Source organism: Delphinapterus leucas, chromosome 2 (genome assembly GCF_059928025.1).
Source record: "Delphinapterus leucas isolate spDelLeu-1000000601 "Yukka" chromosome 2, BTC_Dleu_Yukka2, whole genome shotgun sequence".
In the NCBI taxonomy this organism is placed as follows: Eukaryota; Metazoa; Chordata; class Mammalia; order Artiodactyla; family Monodontidae; genus Delphinapterus; species Delphinapterus leucas.
This window is the reverse complement of record NC_143130.1, coordinates 38,759,571-38,782,257: the sequence shown is the minus strand read 5'-3', so window position 1 is coordinate 38,782,257 and position 22,687 is coordinate 38,759,571. Positions and strand designations below refer to the sequence as shown.

Here is a 22,687-nt window from a genome sequence, read left to right as displayed (position 1 = left end):
ACAAAAGGGGGGGGCAAGAGTGGAAGAATTATATGTCTTGGGGATGATAGAATAAGTTCATGGATTGTTGTATGGGCAACAGGTGGGAGTTACTGGATACTTTTCATAACTGACAAACCCAATATATAAAAATATATAAAATAAAAAATATATTTATTATAAAATAAAAAATATATATTAAAAATAAAAAGTAAGGTTACTGTAAAAGGTCTAAATATAAGGGTAACAACTAACCAAATATTCTGTGACTTGGCAAACCTCTCTAAATATCAAAAGAAAATTTAAAAATTAGAACAAAGAAAATACATCCAATAGAGAAAGAAATACAATAAATATACATGTATAGTAATTATAACATAAAATAATAAGGCAGGGCTTCCCTGGTGGCACAGTGGTTGGGAGTCCGCCTGCCAATGCAGGGGACGCGGGTTCGTGCCCTGGTCCGGGAAGATCCCACATGCCGCGGAGCGGTTGGGCCCGTGAGCCATGGCCGCTGAGCCTGCGCGTCCGGAGCCTGTGCTCCGCAACGGGAGAGGCCACAACAGTGAGAGGCCCGCGTAAAAAAAAAAAAAAAAAAAAAAGACTAAAAAAAAAAAAATTAAGGCAGAATTGAGGCCAAACATATATGTCATATCAATAAAAGTGAGTGGACTGAACTCACCTAATAAAAGAAAAGGATTTTTAAGTTGGCTCATAAAGCTGACAGGTATACAAGAGACACTGAAAAGTCATTCAGAAAGGTTAAAAATAAAGAAATAGGCAAAATATACCAGGTAAATGGAAAGGAAAAGAAAGCTGTAGTTGTAATCCTGATATCAGTCAAATCAGTATTTAAGTCAAAAAGCGTTAAGTATAACAAATAAAGATGCTAGAACCTATGACTCACAATTAAGCTACAACAATTATAGATAGATATGCACCAAATAATGCAGCAACCACCTATAACTATACTGTAGTTGTAAGGAGACACAGATAGGAAAACACTAATAGTGGGAGGCTTTAACATACCACTACAAGTACAAGGCAGGTCAAATGGTCAAAATAAGCAGGAATAATGAAGACGAACTACGTAATCAATAAGGTAGATTTTACGTATATATAAAACTTTCACACCCTGATTATAGGAAATACACCTTCTCAAGCACACACAGATCATTAGCAAAAATGGATCATGTATAAAGTCATAAAGGAACTATTAAATTCCATAAAGTAGAAAATTACTAATAATACTTTCTGATAACATAGAATAAAACTAGAAATTAATAGCAAAGTATTTTTAAAGGTCCACCTAGAAATTAAAGAATCTCCTATTGGGTCTAATTTTTCCAATGTTTATGGAACATCTACAAAAATTAATTGTATACTGGGCTACACAGAAAACCTCAATTAATTCCTCAAAGCTGAAAATGTACAGGTCACACTACATCTTATCATGATGCAATAAAATCAGAAAGTAATAACCTAAGATTAAACAAAGAAATAATCTTGTAAAACTTGGAAATGAAAACAAAACAATTTTATTATATCTTGGATCAAAGAAGAAATAAAAGTTAAAATTATACTACTTAAAAATAATAACATTATATTTTAAAACCTCCATAAGAGTTAAATTCTTAGCACCAAATTCTTACACTAGAGTGAGAATAAATGAATTGAGCATTCAACTTATGAAAACAGAAAATAAACACAAGAAAAGCAGAAGTAAGGAATTAATAAGGATAAAAGTAGTATATTAGTAAGTAGAAAAATGAACTAGTCTTACTGATAAACAAATTGAAGGAAAAAAATAACACAGATTTCTGGATAGATTGATCAAGAAAGGAGAAAGAAAATGTTTCTTTTAAATTACATGTTTAAATTACCCAAATTGGAAAATTACTATTAAAATTGGCAAAGTAAAGGCATTTTTTTTCCCTCCTCCTCCTACTCCCCACCTCAAACCTCATCAAAAAAAAAAAAAAAAAAACAACCATCAAAAAAGAATGTGATCGAGGCTCTGAAATGGGCATAAGACTTTCTTTGATGTGAAAGAGAGCCAGGAGGAGGCAGGAACTTTGTGGATTCAATTTTCTAGAAGGTTGGCTGGGGAGGGGTCTGGCCTTGGGTGCAGTGTGGTGGAGTTTCAGGGCATCCAGACCCAGTGACCGAGGTCCCAGCTGGCATAGGGTCTTCACTGTAGAAGAAGAAAGGTCTTTGCTGGGTGAATCACACTGTGTGGCTAGACAAGCATTGCTCCTGGCTGTGTAGCCTCCAAACCTGACTTGCTGTCTGGCTCCCCTAAAGGTTTTGTGAGCCACAAAAAAATAAATTCCTTTTCTGGTTACAATAGCTTGAGTGAGTTGTGTAGTTAATGACCAAGAACCCTCCCGATCTGAGGAAGGTCAGAGACCTGAAAGTTCATTGCTAGGGGCAGTCTTCTCCAAACAGTTTTGATTGTAAACCACTATCAGAATAAAATAGATGCACCCCAACACATAACCCTGTAATTTATATACAAATATTGGTATGTTCATGAATTATATAAATGATAAAGCAGATTGAAGGAGAAAATTTAAACTGATGAAATTTTAATGGACTAAACAATATTTAAAACCAAATCATTTTTTTTTTTTTTTTTGAAGTACGCGGGCCTCTCACTGCTGTGGCCTCTCCCGTTGCGGAGCACAGGCTCCGGACGCGCAGGCCCAGTGGCCACGGCTCACGGGCCTAGCTGCTCCGCGGCATGTGGGATCCTCCCGGACCAGGGCACGAACCCGTGTCCCCTGAATCGGCAGGCGGACTCTCAACCACTGCGCCACCAGGGAAGCCGAAAGCCAGATCATTTTAATTTTATTTATTAACAGCACATCTTTACTCATATAAGAATCCATGCTTCAAATACTTTTTTTGGATAAAATTTGTCTTTTTTTCCGTAGATCTGATTAGATTGTTGTCGTTTTTACTCTGTAACGTGGCTGATGAAAAGTTCATCTCTAATAGTAAAAGAGGTGTTATGTCTGCCATTTTGATCTTAGTGTTTTGTTTGTGCTTGCTTTAGTATTGTCTTCATGCTGTGGACAATGAGTGTCTCCTGCCATATCAGTAAACAAAGGATGCAGCCACTGCAGCCACCCCAACAGTGCACGCTGAGGGGATTCAGGTTGGAGAAAAACAGGATTCTGGCCCCAGATAGCTGAGGTGCATATCAAAGGAATGATATCAATGAGCCCAGATTCTTGCATCTTCCCATACATAGAAAAGTGCTAAATTGAGTAACTTGAGATGTCCGGTTTTTCTTTAATTAACAGTAATCTTTTGATATTCCGACTACCTGGTTTTGGTTGTAAAAATTCCTGTATATCCTGGGCTGCTCTCTTACCTCTTCAGAGCGATCTGAAAGGCTGCCTCCCGGGCTTGAGTCCTCAGCAAGTCCACTGAATAAAACATAATTCTCAACTTTTAGGTTGTGCAGTTTTCCACTCCATAACACCATAGTTTTTTTGTTTTGTTTTGTCTTGTTTTTGTTTTGGCAGGAATCTCTGTAAACTTCTTTTTCACTTTGTATTGGCTAGGTTTTAAAATTAGATAGTATAGTTGCTAATCCTCTAAACTGGGCACACATAAACTGCATTACTCTGCAACACACTGAGAGGGAAAGAAGGAGCGTGAGAGCCACTGTCAACTTCTCTATGTGTTTAGCTTCCAGTCTTCCGAATATGTACCACATGTCCACCTGACACACGAGCCAAACAAGGGTGCCCTTGTTTGGCTGTATATTCAAGGTCAGTAAAGATGAACTTCTTTGTTTTGTCAAGATAAAAATAAGATCAACTGAAGCCCCATATTTTCTTCCTTCAGCCCATTTGATCATCTTGTGCACCCCCTTGGGAGTGACTCATCCACCTGGGAGACTCTAGATGGCAGCATTGAGATCCAGAAGCAGGTGTCAATCATGAAAGAAGAAGGACACTTCCTGTACAGGCCAGGTGGACACTGGAAAGGCAGGGGAAATGGAGCTGAAGGAGAAGTGACACTGGAAGGCCAAGTTTGTTGCTGGTGACCTAGTTTGTATGGCTTCTGAGAAGAGGCAGTAATCTCCAGACCATAGCACAGGGGGTAGTGACTCAACCTCTGAGCCAACCACCCAGTTGAAAAATGGAATATGAAAGGAGACTTAGTCCCAGGACAAAGGAAAGATGTGGAAACCACTGTTTGTTTGTTTGTTTTTTTGGCTGCGCCATGCAGCATATGAGATCTTAGTTCCCTGACCAGGGATTGAACCTGTGCTCCCTGCAGTAAAAGTGTGGAGTCTTAACCACTGGACTGCCAGGGAAGTCCCCACTGGGTTTCTTTATATTGAAGTATAGTTGATTTACAATGTTGTGTTAGTTTCAGGTGTACAGCAAAGTGATTCAGTTATATATGTACAACTGAATATATATATTCTATTTATTTATAATATATATAGTCTTTTTCAGATTCTTTTCCATTATAGGTTATTACAAGATATTGAATATAGTTCCCTGTGCTATACAGTAGGTCCTCACTTATCTATTTTATATATAGTAGTGTGTATCTGTTAATCCCAAATTCCTAATTTATCCCTCCTCCACCCCTTTTCCCTTTGGTATTCATTAGTTTGTTTTCTATGTCTGTGAGTCTGTTTCTGTTACTTGGCTAACTCAGTAGACAGTTCCAAACTCTTTCTTTGTTGCCACCTCCACTACAGAGGAAAGGAAAACTAAATCTTTGCTTTCCCTGCTTCCCTGGCTGCTAAATATGGCCATGTGACATGGTTCTGGTCAATGATACAGAAGTAGAATCTGCTAGGGCCTTCTGGGAAAACTGCTTTTCTTGATAATACAGAAAAACCTATTTAGTGCCAATCCTCTACCCCTTCCTCCTACCTTCAATTCAGGTTGGTGACTGGAGTCAGAGAAGCCTCATTGTTCCTTGACAATGAGGGAAAAATCAAGAGAATTGCAGAGATGGTGGCCCTGGCCAGGCTGGGCCACTACGCAAATCCCAGCAGTTACTTATGCCTACATTTCTTGTTATTTGAAATAAATGCTGTCTGACACTAAATTTTTGAATTTTCTGATGTATGCTTCAAAGCATTCCTAAGTGCTACAAGACATCTCCTTATAGACTAAAATGATAGAGCATTTCTCTCCATTTCCTCCCTCCCTCTGCTCAGCCTCACTCATACCCACTCTATTCTTCAGCAAGTAACCAGCCCCACTGAAAGGTGAAAAATCACCAGAAAGAACCTTGCATAGGTTCTGTGCATGGAAACAGCAAAAGCAAAGGAGGAAAGGAACGTAGGCAGTTGAAAACCAGACATCCCAAGAAGAATTACTCCTTTGGAATGTGGAGCTCTTAGAAATATATAAATATAAATATAATATCTAAGAGAATATAAATACAATAGCCAAAATAAATATTACTTAGATAAAAAGAATAGTAAATAATTAAACAAACACAACTTTTCTTTTAACAAAAGAAAGGAAAAAGATGGAAGGATGATGGCAGGGTGGGATTTTTAAACTTTTGTCTTCTTCTGTATTTTCATCCACCTCCCCTCAGCCCCCCATGAGTTTGTATTACTTTTGCATTCAGAAAAATCCCGATATTTAAGAAAAGATTCCACTTTACTATATCTTCAAGTCTCTTCTCTGGTGGCTTGGATTTTAGGTCAGAGAGACTCCCTTCTTTAACAAAAGCCATGCTGTTCTGATTATGTTAGGATGACTATTATCAAAAAGCCAAAAGAGGAGGAGGAACCAAGATGGCGGAGTAGAAGGACGTGCTCTCACTCCCTCTTGCGAGAACACCAGAATCACAACTAGCTGCTGGACAATCATCGACAGGAAGACACTGGAACTCACCAAAAAAGATACCCCACGTCCAAAGACAAAGGAGAAGCCACAATGAGACGGTAGGAGGGGCACAATCACAGCAAAATCAAATCCCATAACTGCTGGGTGGGTGACTCAAAGACTGGAGAACACTTATACCACAGAAGTCCACCCACTGGAGTGAAGGTTCTCAGCCCCACGTCAGGCTTCCCAACCTGGGGGTCCAGCAACAGGAGGAGGAATTCCCAGAGAATCAGACTTTGAAGCCTAATGGGAATTGATTGCAGGACTTCGACAGGACTGGGGGAAACAGAGACTCCACTCTTGGAGGGCACACACAAAGTAGTGTGCACATCGGGACCCAGGGGAAGGAGCAGTGACCCCAGGGGAGACTGAACCAGACTTACCTGCTTGTGTTGGAGGGTTTCCTGCAGAGGCGGGGGGTGGGGTGGGGTTGGGGCTGTGGCTCACCGTGGGGACAAGGACACTGGCAGCAGAAGTTCTGGGAAGTATTCCTTGGCGTGAGCCCTCCCAGAGTCTGCCAGTAGCCCCACCAAAGAGCCGGGTAGGCTCTAATGCTGGGTCGCCTCAGGCCAAACAACCAACAGGGAGGGAACCCAGCCCCACCCATCAACAGTCAAGCAGATTAAAGTTTTACTGAGCTCTGCTCGCCAGAGCAACAGTCAGCTCTACCCACCACCAGTCCCTCCCATCAGGAAACTTACACAAGCCTCTTAGATAGCCTCATCCACCAGAGGTCAGACAGCAGAAGCAAGAAGAACTACAATCCTGCAGCCTGTGGAACAAAAACCACATTCACAGAAAGATAGACAAGATGAAAAGGAAGAGGGCTATGTACTAGATGAAGGAACAAGATAAAACCCCAGAAAAACAACTAAATGAAGGGGAGATAGGCAACCTTCCAGAAAAAGAATTCAGAATAATGATAGTGAAGATGATCCAGGACCTCGGAAAAAGAATGGAGGCAAAGATCGAGAAGATGCAAGAGATGTTTAACAAAGACCTAGAAGAATTAAAGAACAAACAAACAGAGATGAACAATACAGTAACTGAAATGAAAACTACACTAGAAGGAATCAATAGCAGAATAACTGAGGCAGAAGAATGGATAAGTGACCTGGAAGACAGAATGGTGGAATTCACTGTTGCGGAACAGAATAAAGAAAAAAGAATGAAAAGCAATGAAGACAGCCTAAGAGAACACTGGGACAACATTAAACGCAACAACATTCGCATTATAGAGGTCCCAGAAGGAGAAGAGAGAGAGAAAGGACCAGAGAAAATATTTGAAGAGAATATAGTTGAAAACTTCCCTAACATGGGAAAGGAAATAGCCACCCAAGTCCAGGAAGCGCAGTGAGTCCCATACAGGATAAACCCAAGGAGAAACATGCCAAGACACATAGTAATCAAACTGGCAAAAATTAAAGACAAACAAAAATTATTGAAAGCAGCAAGGGAAAAAAGAAAAATAACACAAAAGGGAACACCCATAAGGTTAACAGCTGATTTCTCAGCAGAAACTCTACAAGCCAGAAGGGAGTGGCATGATATACTTAAAGTGATGAAAGGGAAGAACTTACAACCAAGATTACTGTACCCTGCAAGGATCTCATTCAGATTTGATGGAGAAATCAAAAGCTTTACAGACAAGCAAAAGCTAAGAGAATTCAGCACCAGCAAACCAGCTCTACAACAAATGCTAAAGGAACTTCTCCAAGTTGGAAACACAAGAGAAGAAAAGGATCTGCAAAAACAAACCCAAAACATTAAGAAAATGGTCATAGGAACATACATATCGATAATTACCTTAAACGTGAATGGATTAAATGCTCCAACCAAAAGACACAAGCTTGCTGAATGGATACAAAAACAAGACCCATATATATGCTGTCTACAAGAGACCCCCTTCAGACCTAGGGACACATACAGACTGAAAGTGAGGGGAAGGAAAAAGATATTCCATGCAAATGGAAATCAAAAGAAAGCTGGAGTAGCTATACTCATATCAGATAAAATAGACTTTAAAATAAAGAATGTTACAAGAGACAAGGAAGGACACTACGTAAGATCAAGGGATCAATCCAAGAAGAAGATATAACAATTATAAATATATATGCACCCAACATAGGAGCACCTCAATACATAAAGCAACTGCTAACAGCCATAAAAGAGGAAATCGACAGTAACACAATAATAGTGGGGGACTTTAACACCTCACTTACACCAATGGACAGATCATCCAAACAGAAAATTAATAAGGAAACACAAGCTTTAAATGACACAATAGACCAGATAGATTTAATTGATATTTATAGGACATTCCATCCAAAAACAGCAGATTACACTTTCTTCTCAAGTGTGCATGGAACATTCTCCAGGATAGATCACATCTTGGGTCACAAATCAAGCCTCAGTAAATTTAAGAAGATTGAAATCATATCAAGCATCTTTTCTGATCACGATGCTATGAGATTAGAAATAAATTACAGGGAAAAAAACATAAAAAACACAAACACATGGAGGCTAAACAATACGTTACTAAACAACTAAGAGATCACTGAAGAAATCAAAGAGGAAATCAAAAAATACCTAGAGACAAATGACAATGAAAACACGACGGTCCAAAACTGATGGGATGCAGCAAAAGCACTTCTAAGAGGGAAGTTTATAGCTATACAAGCCTACCTTAAGAAACAAGAAAAATCTCAAGTAAACAATCTAACCTTACACCTAAAGGAACTAGAGAAAGAAGAAGAAACAAACCCCAAAGTTAGCAGAAAGAAAGAAATCATAAAGATCAGAGCAGAAATAAATGAAATATAAACAAAGAAAACAATAGCAAAGATCAATAAAACTAAAAGCTGGTTCTTTGAGAAGATAAACAAAATTGATAAACCATTAGCCAGACTCATCAAGAAAAAGAGGGAGAGGACTCAAATCAATAAAATTAGAAATGAAAAAGGAGAAGTTACAACAGATACTGCAGAAATACAAAGCATCCTAAGAGACTACTACAAGCAACTCTATGCCAATAAAATGCAAAACCTGGAAGAAACGGACAAATTCTTAGAAAGGTATAACCTTCCAAGACTGAACCAGGAAGAAACAGAAAATATGAACAGACCAATCACAAGTAATGAAATTGAAACTGTGATTAAAAATCTTCCAACAAACAAAAGTCCAGAACCAGATGCCTTCATAGGTGAATTCTATCAAACATTTAGAGAAGAGCTAACACCCATGCTTCTCAAACTCTTCCAAAAAATTGCAGAGGAAGGAACACTCCCAAACTCATTCTATGAGGCCACCAGACAAAGATACTACAAAAAAAGAAAATTACAGACCAATATCACTGATGAATATAGATGCAAAAATCCTCAACAAAATACTAGCAAACAGAATGCAACAACACATTAAAAGGATCATACACCATGATCAAGTGGGATTTATCCCTGGATGCATGGATCCTTCAATATATGCACATCAATCAATGTGATACACCATATTAACAACTTGAAGAATAAAAACCATACGATCATCTCAATCGATGCAGAAAAACTTGTGACAAAATTCAACACCATTTATGATAAAAACTCTTCAGAAAGTGGGTATAGAGGGAAACTACCTCAACATAATAAAGGCCATATACAACAAACCCACAGCAAAAATCATTCGCAATGGTGAAAAACTGAAAGCATTTCCTCTAAGATCAGGAACGAGACAAGGATGTCCACTCTTGCAACTATTATTCAACCTAGTTTTGGAAGTCCTAGCCACAGCAATCAGAGAAGAAAAAGAAATAAAAGGAATACAAATTGGAAAAGAAGTAAAACTGTCACTGTTTGCAGATGACATGATACTATACATAGAGAATACTAAAGATGCCACCAGAAGACTACTAGAGCTAATCAATGAATTGGGTAAAGTTGCAGGATACAAAATTAATGCACAGAAATCTTTGGCATTCCTATACACTAATGATGAAAAATCTGAAAGAGAAATTATGGAAACACTCCCATTTACCACTGCAACAAAAAGAATAAAATACCTAGGAATAAACCTACCTAGGGAGACAAAAGATCTGTATGCAGAAAACTATAAGACACTGATGAAAGAAATTAAAGATGATACCAGGAGATGGAGAGATATACCATGTTCTTGGACTGGGAGAATCAATATTGTGAAAATAACAATACTACCCAAAGCAATCTACAGATTCAATGCAACCCCTATCAAGTTACCAATGGCATTTTTTACAGAACTAGAACAAATCATCTTAAAATTTGTATGGAGACACAAAAGACCCCGAATAGCCAAAGCAGTCTTGAGGGAAAAAAACGGAGCTGGAGGAATCAGACTCCCTGACTTCAGACTACACCACAAAACTCCAGTAATCAAGACAATATGGTACTGGCATAAAAACAGAAACATAGATCAATGGAACAAGATAGAAAGCCCAGAGATAAATCCATGCACCTATGGTCAACTAATCTATGACAAAGAGGGCAAGGATATACAATGGAGAAAAGACAGTCTCTTCAATAAGTGGTGCTGGGAAAACTGGACAGCTACATGTAAAAGAATGAAATTAGAACAGTCCCTAACACCATACACAAAAATACACTCAAAATGGATTTGAGACCTAAATGTAAGACCGGACACTATAAAACTCTTAGAGGAAAACATAGGAAGAACACTCTTTGCATAAACCACAGCAAGATCTTTTTTGATCCACCTCCTAGAGTAATGGAAATAAAACCAAAAATAAACAAATGGGACCTAATGAAACTTAAAAGCTTTTGCACAGCAAAGGAATCCATAAACAAGATGAAAAGACAACTCTCAGAATGGGAGAAAATATTTGCAAACGAATCAATGAACAAACGATTAATCTCCAAAATATATGAACAGCTCATGGAGCTCAATATTAATGAAACAACCCAATCCAAAAATGGGTAGAAGACCTAAATAGACATTTCTCCAAAGAAGACATACAGATGGCCAAGAAGCACATGAAAAGCTGCTCAACATCACTAATTATTAGAGAAATGCAAATCAAAACTACAATGAGGTATCACCTCACACCAGTTAGAACGGGCATCATCAGAAAATCTACAAACAACAAATGCTGGAGAGGGTGTGGAGAAAAGGGAACCCTCTTGCACTGTTTGTGGGAATGTAAATTGATACAGCCACTATGGAGAACAGCATGGAGGTTCCTAAAAAACTAAAAATAGAACTACCATATGACCCAGCAATCCCACTACTGGGCATATACCCAGAGAAAACCATAATTCAAAAAGACACATGCACCCCAATGTTCACTGCAGCACTATTTATAATAGCCAAGTCATGGAAACAACCTAAATGCCCATCGACAGATGAATGGATAAAGAAGATGTGGTACATATATAAAATGGAATATTACTCAGCCATAAAACAGAACGAAACTGAGTCATTTGTTGAGACATGGATGGACCTAGAGACTGTCATACAGAGCGAAGTAAGTCAGAAAGAGAAAAACAAATATCGTATATTAACGCATGTATGTGGAACCTAGAAAAATGGTACAGATGAACTGGTTTGCAGGGCAGAAGTTGAGACACAGATGTAGAGAACAAACGTATGGACACCAGGCGGAGGAAAACCGCGGTGGGGTGGGGATGGTGGTGTGCTGAATTGGGCAATTGGCATTGACATGTATACACTGATGTGTATAAAATTGATGACTAATAAGAACCTGCAGTAAAATAAAACAAACAAAAAAAACAACTAATACTAAACTTTCTTTGGGTTATTTGTATGGAAATATGTTAATATAAATGTTTCAGACATTACATGAAATTTCTAAAAATCTTATATGTTCTGGTATAATGTTATAAGTCATAATTCTAGTTATTACTTTAAAATGTATATCTCAGAAATAACTAAATGTCCTTGTCAATTGCATTACTATGAACTTTCATCAAATCTTTAACCGTGGTCATTTTTAAGTCTTTTGTCATTACAGACAGGTCTGGGTGTACTCTGAAGCTTTCGCAAAAATGTTCCTGTAAAAGGGTTTCATCTTCAAGGAATTCATGGAAAAGACTCCGACAAGTACAGGTTTCTGGTAGCTGACTGTACTACTGAACTGAATAAGCATTTTCAGAACTCTAATGGAAAACTGATGAAGTCATAAAAGTGCTAACAAAAGATCAAGATGAAAAAAAATTAATTACATGGGACTGAGTGAACTGATGAGGATGATTATAATTTTTGTGACTTTCTGTTTGAATAAAAAAAATTAATAATAATAAAAAAATAAAATAAATCCCACAAGGACTCAGAGCCAAAAAATATACAAATCAATTTTCACTGCAAGTAAAGGAGCTGTTACAGTGGAGGATTCCTGGACTGAATGTCAATATTATGACATAGTATGAGTGTGTTTCGTGTTTGGTGATTGCAATCATTGTTGCTTTTATTGTGGTCATCCATTTACAATGCTTGGTGTCAGTTGATTTATCTCTTGTAAAAATAAAATACAGTGTGTGTGTGTGTGGAAACAAAAAACAGTTAAAAAAAAAAAAGCCAAAAGATAACGTGTTGGTGAGGATGTGGAGAAAGGGGAAACCTTGTGCACTGTTGGTGCAAATGTAACTTAGTACAGCCACAATGGAAAACAGTATGAAGGTTTTTCAAAAAATAAAAAATAGAACTACCATATGCTCTAGCAAGCCCTGTTCTGGGTGTACGTCCAAAAGAAATGAAGTCACTCTCGAAGAGATATCTGCACTCCCATGTTTGTTGTTGAATTATGCACAGTAGCCAAGACATGGAAACAACCTAAGTGTCTGTTGACAGATGAATGGATAAAGAAGACGTGGCATATTGGGACTTCCTTGGTGGTCCAGTGGCTAAGACTTCGTGCTCCCAATGCAGGGGGCCCGGGTTCAATCACTGGTCAGGGAACTAGGTCCCACATGCACAAATGAAGATCCCGCGTGCCACAACTAAGACCCGGCGCAGCCAAATAAATAAATAAATATTAAAAAAGAAGGTGTGGCATATATATATAATATACATATTATATATATATATATATATTTTAGCAGAACACAAAATATTAAAACCTAACATATGAGACCAGACAGAAGGGGAATGAACTCCTCTGGTGCTGGTCATTGCCCTCTTGGCAACTCCTCATACCCCCTTTGGCCTGTGAGGTCCCTGTGAGGTTCCTAGAACACTATGAAATACAATCTGAAACCACCATTTGATCGATGGAGAAATGAGGTCTCCAAGCGTTGAGATGTTTAAGGCCCCACAGCTAGGGATGTGCAGAGGTGGAAGGTGAAGCCAGGAGCCTGGGGGCCCTAAACGTGTCCTTCCCACCACATCACTCCTCCACATGCAGGCAGGTTGGAGAGCTGGAAGGGCTCTGGTTTCACCTTCTGTTCTAGGAAAGCAAGTGCCAAACTGGGGAGTGACAGAAGGAGCCTGTGTGAACTTACCCTGAACCAGTGTCCTAGGTGGAGACACTCAACTCCACGAAGCGGGCTTAAGAACATTCAGGAAACATGTCTTCTTTTCACCCGGCCTTGGCATTGGAGGACATGAGGGGAATTTCCAAACACATTATTTCCCAGGACAGACAGGACTCCAGCAGCACACAATGCCGATTGAAATAACCAAGACATTCCAGCAGAGGGCACTATTCACCAACAATCTGAAAGGTGGCCAAGCATCAAAGAAGATTGGAAAGCCAAGCACCTCCTTTAAAAAATCGTTTGTTTTTTCTTAGTATTCCCAGCCCTCTGCAAAGAACATAAAGAAAATAAAGCAATACAGATGAATTAAGAATCAATCACAGATTTCTAGGATGTAGCTTTAAAAGCATCAGGTGACCAATTGGCATTCAGTTCTTTATACAATTTGTCTGAAGCCACTTCTAAAGTTTCTTGGGGGACTTCCCTGGTGGTCCAGTGGTTAAGACTCTGCGCTTCCAATGCAGGGGGTGCGGGTTTGATCCCTGGTCGGGGAACTGAGATCCAGCGTGCTGCAAGGCGTGGCCAAAAAATAAAAAAAAAAGTTTATTGGAAAGTATGGTTTTAATGAGTAGCCAAAAGTAGACCTTGCACAGAAGGAGTTATGGGTGAGGAGGGAGGGTGACAGGGGCTGGGCTACCTGTCAGGACTATAAAGCTGGTGTTCAGAGATTCAGACGTTTCTCTTGTACCCCACAATTGCCAGGGAGCTGGGACCAGGGTCTCATTTCCCTGTGAGTAAATCCTGGGTGAAAGATGTTGCCCCAGGGCGTCTCAGGCTCCTTTGTAGATGCCCCCCAGGATCTGAGGGGGTGGGAGAAGAGGCTGAGAGAGGTTGCCTGAGCCAGGGGACAACTCTCCTCTCCCAGGAATGGGATGAGTGACAGACCCTCCCTTTTAGGAACGGTCTTGACCAGTGTTTCTCAACTGGGGGCTATTTTGTTACCCATCCCCACTAGGGGATATTTGGCAATGCTTGGAGATATTTTTAGCTGTCACAATTTTGGGGGTGCTACTGGCATCTCGTGGGTAGAAGCCAGAGAAGCAGCTGAACATCCTACAATGCACAGGGTAGCCCCCTACAGATAATAAAGAATTATCTGGCCCCATATGTCAACAGTGCCGAGATTGAGAAACCCTGGTCTGGACTTTAGACCGGGGATTCTCAAAGTGTGGTCCCCAGTCCAAGTGCATCAGCATCACCTGTTACAAGTGTAGATTCTCTGGCCATGCCTCGACCTACTAAATGAGAAGCTCCGAGAGCCACCTGTGCTTCAATGAGCCTTTAAGATGATGTAATGCATGTCCACTTTGAGAACCACTTGTCCAGGGACAATACAGCTTGAGATTTAGGAGTCTAAGTGTGCTTTTAAGATACGAATGTGCTTGGGACTTCCCTGGGGGTCCAGTGGTTGAGACTTCACCTTCCAATGCAGGGGGTGAGGGTTCGATCCTTGGTCGGGGAGCTAAGATCCCACATGCCTCATGGCCAAAGAAACCAAAGCATAAAACAGAAGCAATATTGTAACAAATTCAATAAAGACTTTAAAAATGGTCCACATCAAAAAATCTTTAAAAAAAAGAAAGATACGAATGTGCTTATAATCACCGTGGAATTGCTAAAAGGCAGATTCTGATTTAGCTGTATGAGAATTTGCATTTCTTACAAGCTCCAGGTGATGGTGATGTGGCTGGCTGAGGCCCACACTTTGAGAAGCAAGGATCTATGATATTGTTTCCAAAACCTGCCAGATCATAAGGTAGACCTGAAATGTGCGTCAAAACTTCAGATTCCCAGGATCCCCCTGAGGCCCACTCCCTAAGCCATCTCCAGAGGAGGGGCCTATGAATCTGTATTTTTAGTAAGTGCCTCAGAAAATTCTCACAATCAAGCAGGTCTGAAAACACTGACTTCTGACGGCAGATTCAGGAGTTAACTGATTAATGACATCATCTCTGAGTCATCTTTGTCTGTATACTGGAAGTTCTCAACCAGGGCTGAGGAGAAGCATCTGGGGAGCTCTGAAACTCTCCCTGCAAAGGCCACAAAGCAGGTTGATTACATCAGAACCTCCGAGGATGGGACCTAGGAAGTGGTACTTTTAAAAATGCCCAGGTGACTCCAATGTGCAACTACATTTAAGAATCAGTGACCTTAGAAAACAGTCTGGCAGTTCCTCAGAAAGCTAAACATATAGTTACCATATGACCCAACAATTCCACTCCTAGGTACAGACCCAAGTGAATTGAAAACGTATGTCTACACAAAAATTTGTATATGAATGTTCAGAGCAGCATTATTCAAAATAGCCAAAAAGCGGAAACAATCCAAATGTCCACTAAGTGGAAAAACAAATTAAAATAGTTGTGGTATAGCCATACAATGGAAAATTATTTAGCCATAGGAAGGAATGATATGTTACAACATGGATGAACTTTGAAAACAATACATTAACTGAAAGAAGCCAGATACAAAAGACTATATATTTTATGATTCCATTTATATGATATACCCAGAATAAGCAAATCCATAGAGGTAGAAAGTAGATTGGTGGTTTCCAGGGGCCGGTGTGAAGGGGGAATGGAGAGTGATTGTTAATGGGTACAGGGTTGTATTTTGGGGTTATGAAAATGTTTTGGAACTACATAGAGGTCGTGGTTGCACAACACTGTACATGTACTAAATGCTGCTGAATTGTATACTTTAAAATAGTTAAAGTGGTAAATTTTACGTTATGTGGATTTTATCTCAATTAAAAAAGGAAAAAAAAAACCAGTGACCTATACAATTTCCTAATAGAGGTAGAGTCTAAGAAATCAGGGAAAATCTGGATGTGAGTGGATTAGCTCATTCAGAATAAACCTTAAGATAGGCCATATTTATGCCCCCATGGTCTTTGACCCTCTGCTAGAGGAGGGAGAAAAGGGTTTTTGAAAGCTTGATTGGAGGAGTGAATATTATCAGATCCCTAGGATTAAGGGCAAAGAAGCTAGTTTTCATCTGTCAGTTGCAGTTGTATTGATTTGAAAGTTTGCTCCCAGGATCTGGGAGGCTTGTGTGTTTTTAATGTTCAAAGGCTGATGGAGAAAGTGATTGCTGAGATGAGTCCTCTTAAAGTGTGGGCGTTATTTAATGTGAATATAAACAGAAGGATGACCCACAAGGCTGAAGGTTTAGGGACCTGCAGGCAAGTGACAGTTAAGTTACATTTAAGCAGCCACACACCTGGGTGTGGAGACAGAGTGCCCAACCTTGAGGAGGGGAGGTCACGGGGAGGTCATGACCCCATGCCCTCAGTTGGGTGGGCCTTGCAGGAAGGGATGCTAGTGAGAGAGGTTGAAGGTAGAGAGACCTCTCTTCTGGAAATTCAGCTTGTGTCATTTTTAAATTTTTTGGTTCATTATCAGTCTTCCTTGCTGGGCTTTAAACTCCACAAGAGCAGGGACCATGTCTATTACATTTACCACTGTGTGCTCAGCATGCTTGGCACACGGTAGAGGGTTCTCTGTTGACTGACAGCCAGAGGTCACAAGTAAAGCCCCTTGGTGAGGGGTGAATGCTGACAGGAGACCTGCCAAAGGAGGGGCTGGGGTGGGGGAGGGCAAGTCTGTGGGTAAACCTGACAGCACATGGGTGCCAAGAACTGGCTCACTTCACTCAACACTGAGGGGGAGAGACAGCGAGGTCACCAGGGGCTTTCAGGAAGTGATGACACCTGAGCTGAGTCTCAAAGGAGGACCAAGGGTTAGTGGGTCAGAGACTGGAAAGGCGATTCCTGCAGAGCAAGCAGCATATGTAGGGCCTTTGGGGCCTGACTAGCCCCAGGATTGTGGGGCCACTGCAGGGGGTCAGCCTGGCTGAGGCCTGGCTGGACCGTAAGTCCCTGAAGGGGGTGGCACCGTCAGACCTTGGGCTGCTGTCTGGAGGTTGGATTTGAGAGAGAAATAAAAATAGGAGGCTGCTGAAGTACTCTCAGAGAACGGAGCGGAGGGTTGCCTTGATGAACTGACATCGATGGTGAGCAGGAAAGAGGGGAAGGATGTGAGAGCGTTTGCGCAGGTAGAGCTGTTTGGATTTGGTGACTGAGTGCTGTTGTTGGGAGTGAGATGAAAGGAGAAGTCTAGGATAGGGATGATGATGGTGACAAAGACGATGCTTACGGCTAATGTTTGTTGAGGGTGTACGTGCCAGGCACTGTGCTAAGTGCTTCATATACACCATGTCATTTGAGTCTCATCATGAACTATCAAAGCTCATGAGTATATTTTTATACTCATGATACAGATGAGGAAACTGAGACCCAGGGAAGCTGTTACTTGGCCAAGGTCACCAGGTTAGTATGTGGAACAGCCAAGGGCAGTCAGACCTAAAGAGCTATGCTCTTAACCATACTCAGTACCGGCTATGCTCTTAACCATACTCAGTACTGGCTATGCTCTTAACCATGCTCAGTACCGCCCCCAGGGTCTTAGCTTGGGTTGGCCAGGTGATGGCACCACTCCCTCAATCCGAGGAAACAGAAGGAGAAAAATGTTTGATTGGTGGGGAAACGACAAACTGAGCTGAGGACAAGTTGAACTGGAGATGCTGTGGGTTATTCCATGATAACCAACAGTCAAGAGGGCAGCTCTGGAGGGATCCTGCTGGGGTTGCAAGTCACGGGGATGAATAAGACAACCAAGAGCATGAGCACGAGGAGAGAAAAAGGCCAGGGAGGGACCAGTGTTCACCAAAGAACCAAATGTGTCCTTTGGATATGGCCATCCGGGAGCAAGATTAGTGCAGCCATAGGACAGAAGCAAAGTCTACTATTCTAAGGAAATTGGGTGCACAAGGAGGAAAGAAGAGTCACCAGAAGGGATCGGGGGAGGGGGGACAGAGAGCTCTTTTTTCTTGTAATCGTTGAGATGAGAGCGATTTGCAAATGTCACAGGCTAGAGAGATGGAACCATTAGAAAGACGAATTTGATAATGAATGGGAGAGGAGAAAAGTGATGGAACGACAACCTTGAGGCAGCCGGAGGGATGAGGTGAGGGCATCAGTCTTCAAAAAGAAAGTGAACACTTCTTTTGAGTCTAGAGAAAAAATATAGGTTTGAATGCACCTTGAACAGGACCCAGGGGCTTTAGAAAGGTAAGATTTGGCCAACTGCTACAGCTATCATGCTCTACGTCCACTGCCACGTTTGCACAGTGGCCACACTTCCCATGGGTTGCTCGCAGCCAAGACGGAGCATGGCAGGGAAACGATTCCCAGGGAACCCATTCCCAGGAGATGGGGGCCGACTGCTCAGATGGTTCATCTGGACACAGGGACTCCCCAAAGGCCATGCTGAACCTTCCTCAGGTACATGGCGGTCTCAAGATACTTTCACCCAATCTTCCCTCCTTCCTTTCTTTACTTGGGGTCAGCCCTGCATTGCATCTGCCGGCTCCTCCCGCTTTCCCCAGCTCCCTATTTTCTCTCAAGAGTGTCTCTTAATACCATCCTTGTACATTTAGTCCCACTGGCATCTGCTTCTTAGAGGACCCAGACTAACATAGCCACCCAGGCACACATGGATAAAATCAGAAAGGTTGAGTTAGGGAGACTCGGATCCCTCAGTGGGAGGTGATGAACCTAAGGAGGCTGTGACGGGTCTGCGTGTGAGGGCAAAATGGGCGGTGGGAGTGCAGGGGGGATCCTGGTCACCTTCTCACAGAGGCCTGCAGCTCACTGTTGACTGTCTGCCAGGCACAAGTTAGATTCTCAGGAGGTCCAGGCAGATGTGACCACATGAGGATGGATATGAATACAGACAAATGGATGGGGGCTGGTGGGCACAGGGGGAGAAGCTGAAGGGGTTCCCACCTAATTCTCAGAGAGCAGGAAGTGAGGTCAGCTCTGTGAATATGACCAGTCCACGGGGTGGGACCTTGCAAACTGGAGGTTTGGAACAGCTGCTATGGTGAGAGGGAGGGAGAGACGGCTGACAAAGACTGTAATGAAAAGAGAACGGAGAAGCGGCAGGGGCAGGAAAATGTTTTAGGGCCTTGTAGGCCTTGGGAGGGTCTCTGGATTTTACACTAACTGCTAAAGGGAAACCTTGGAGGGTTTCGAGCTGGGGCCCTACAGGACTGGATCTGTAACTTAGAAGGACATTCTGGATACTGTAGGAGATGAGAATGGATGCAGCAGACCAGTGAGGAGGTTACAGCAGTCATCCAGGCAAGAGATGACATGCCCCAGAGCCGGGCGGGAGCAGTGCAGATGCCGGTAGCTAAGAAAGTTCCCCTCTGATGACTCCTATTCTCCCACTGAAATAAGAAGCAGGGACACTGACATCACCTGAGAGGGGGGCTGGATGGGTAGGTGGGATTGTGCTTTTATCTATATGTTGGAAGGGTAGAAGAAAGAGGCAAAGCTGTTAAAAGATAAGTAATAAAAACTTACTTTAATGTATAAAATAGGTAACTAATGAGTACCTACTGTCTAGCACAAGCAACTCTACTCAGTGCTCTGTGGTGACCTAAATGGGAAGGAAATCCAAAAAAGAGGGGATATATGCATACGTATAGCTGACTCACTTTGCTGTACAGCAGAAACTAATACAGCATTGTAGAGCAACTATACTCCAATAAAAATTAAAAAAAAATAAAAAACCCCTGCATATTTAAGAAAGAAAGAAGAGGCTTAAATCTTTCATTACATTCCATTTTGAGCATTGGCCATAAGACTTATCTTTGATAGCATAGATTTTAAAAAATCCCTGTATTTTCCTTGATAAGTGATACCTAGCCCCTCCTCCCAGTGAAGTAACCACTTGATTTCTTTGCAACTCATGAACCGCTGCAGTTCCTGTTAGGATGGGACAGTAGTTACTGATTCCTGTCCACCAGACCTTCCCTGAGTGGTTAGATCTGTAAAATTTGTATGTGTGTGTGTGTGTGTGTGTGTGTGTGTGTGTGTATGATGATCACATGCACTCACACAACACGCACTATGTATGACAAAACTGCTTTGACAAAGGTTTGCCTTTTTAAACAAAAAGTGTGTCATATATTTTTATTAAATCATAGAAAACTCATTTGTATACAAATTTTTCCACTTTGGGGACAATGGAATATTAAACAGCTGGGTAACAAAACAGTTGAAAGATACATCTCACTTTAAGCAGAGACAAATTTTAAGTTGTCACATTTATTTAAAAAAAATGTTGAAATAATCAGTAACAGGTTATTGGCTTTTTTCACCTTTGGGTCAGAGGAATATAGTATCTCTTATAAAGCCCCAATTCTCTTTAAGGATGCTTTTCATTACTCAAACCAACCATGAGTTTAAAAAGGTGATTAACTTGAAGTTTTAATACAAAATCAATTTCTTTTTCCCAACCATGGACTTTTAGGGTATTGTAAATGCCGAATTTCAGGACAGGGTCTCCTTCCACAGGACCTATTATGCTTCTTTTCTACAACAGTAAATGTGTATAATGGTACAGAATATATTTCAGAATAAGTTAAATATTAAGACATACAGTATGGCAATAATGTCCTACTTTTCTTTCTACCATGTAAATTCAAAAGTTCATCCTAATCTTACACGTTTATAAAAGGGTGAAGACTGAGGGATCCAGTGATAATGAAAATGCACAACAACCATCAGGACCACATTCTCTAAACACTTTGGCTGAATATATACAAATGGTCCTGCCAGAATCATGCCTGCGTTTGTTCCACAGGGGATCTAAATGAACAGACGCTGAAGGTCACCAAACAAAAATGGGCAGTGGTTTTGCAGTTTAGGTTGTCACTTGTTCTGCTTTTGAGCAGAGACCCAGAGGTCACACTGTGACATGTCTGCAGTCACCACAAACACTCACAGAACATAAACACAAATTAAATATTAGCAAACATTTTAAATTAAATTGAAGACCGCTATTTTTAAGTGCATGAAGTATTTCCCCCTAGCTTCTTAACGCGTGTTACAGAGCGAGAACTAAGATCCTGGGTAACATTTGTGTTCCTACATATTAGAGGCCAATGTGCTTCCTTTGAGAACTCTCTGGAGTAACACATGAGATCTTCAGGGGGAAAAAAGGCAATTCTCCAATCTAAATGGAGGGATAGTCTCAAACAGTCATTTTCCCAAACTCCAGTTTGGATTTCAGACTCATTAAAGCAGGGACTCAAAAATGTGATCTTTGGGAGTGGCTCCTGGTGTCACCCGTGGTGACAGTCTGTGTCCCAGGACACTCGACTGACCCTTAATACTACAAGCCTCACTTCAAGCTGCCCCCAGGTCCTGGGACCCTGCTGTCAACTTGCAGACCTGGAGCTCTCCCAGGGAATGTGTAAACAAATCTGGGGAAAACCACGTTTCTGCAAGTTTTTGTTATGTCAGTGGTAAACCTCCTGGGCTAAGAAAAATAATAGGAAACGCCACCCCAATGGCAACTTCTCACGAGGCTTGTCTTCTGCTCATCCTGCTGTCGAAGACTATGAAGTCAACTCAAATATTCTTCGCCTCGCTTGCCCCAAATGGTAACTAAACAGAGTTAGAAGCTTTTCTTTGGACTACCTTATTCCTGAATTACGACAAATGCTTATCTGAGCAAACGTGGTCCGCTACCTTGTTACTGGAGGTGACTTGGAGAGGAGGCTAGGCTTTTGTGCAGGTTGGGATTCTGGCTGTGTCTGTTTCGACTTCGAACAGACGAGAACATGGTGTTGCAGCCCGGGACTTTGCATTTGTGGAGCTGGCGGAGGTGCACAGTTTTGTAGTGAGCCCTGAAGGTCCCTTTATTACTGTACGTCTTTTGGCAGAGGTGACATGTTATGGGCAGCCCAGACGGCAGGCTGGCAAGGCTCTGGTCGGCCTTCTCCATCAGGACGCAGATGGGATAGTCATCCTCCCCGGGGACCAGGCTCGCCCCTTCACAGTTGCCATCGCTGTCCTCCATGAGCACGGTGCCTTCCTCGCTTGCCCCGTCTGAGTCCCAGGAGGAATGGCTGCTACTCTCCGATTTCATGCTCGAGGTAGTACTCAAATCCAGGATGGTGCCCTCGCTTGGCGGACCGGAGGTGTAGCTCTCCAGGCCGGCGCTGTGGACTTGGGCTACTGGGTAAACCAGGCTGCCCATCCGACTTGTTCCCTTGAAGATGACAGATGTCGGGGAGGCTTGCTGTGTGAAAGCCACACCCTGACAGGCCTCCTTAGCCATATCTTTCAACAAGTAAGCTGCACGGAAATGGTCTTCACCGCTCTCCAACACTTCTTGAGTCAACACTTTTTGGTGGAGGTTTAGGTTTGAACTGTGT

General features: G+C 41.6%; 1 protein-coding gene across 2 annotated transcripts in view; it reads right to left on the bottom strand.

Annotated features, from left to right (window-relative positions):
* The window catches only part of BNC1 (basonuclin zinc finger protein 1), a 58,818-nt gene that overhangs the window by 5,525 nt on the left and 30,606 nt on the right, over positions 1 to 22,687 (bottom strand). For both annotated transcript variants that reach the window (XM_030764029.2, XM_089906712.1), the window contains exon 5: positions 1 to 22,687. This exon is cut by the window's left edge and continues 5,525 nt beyond it. In XM_030764029.2, the coding sequence (XP_030619889.2) occupies positions 22,003 to 22,687 (685 nt within the window). In that variant the 3' untranslated portion in view covers positions 1 to 22,002.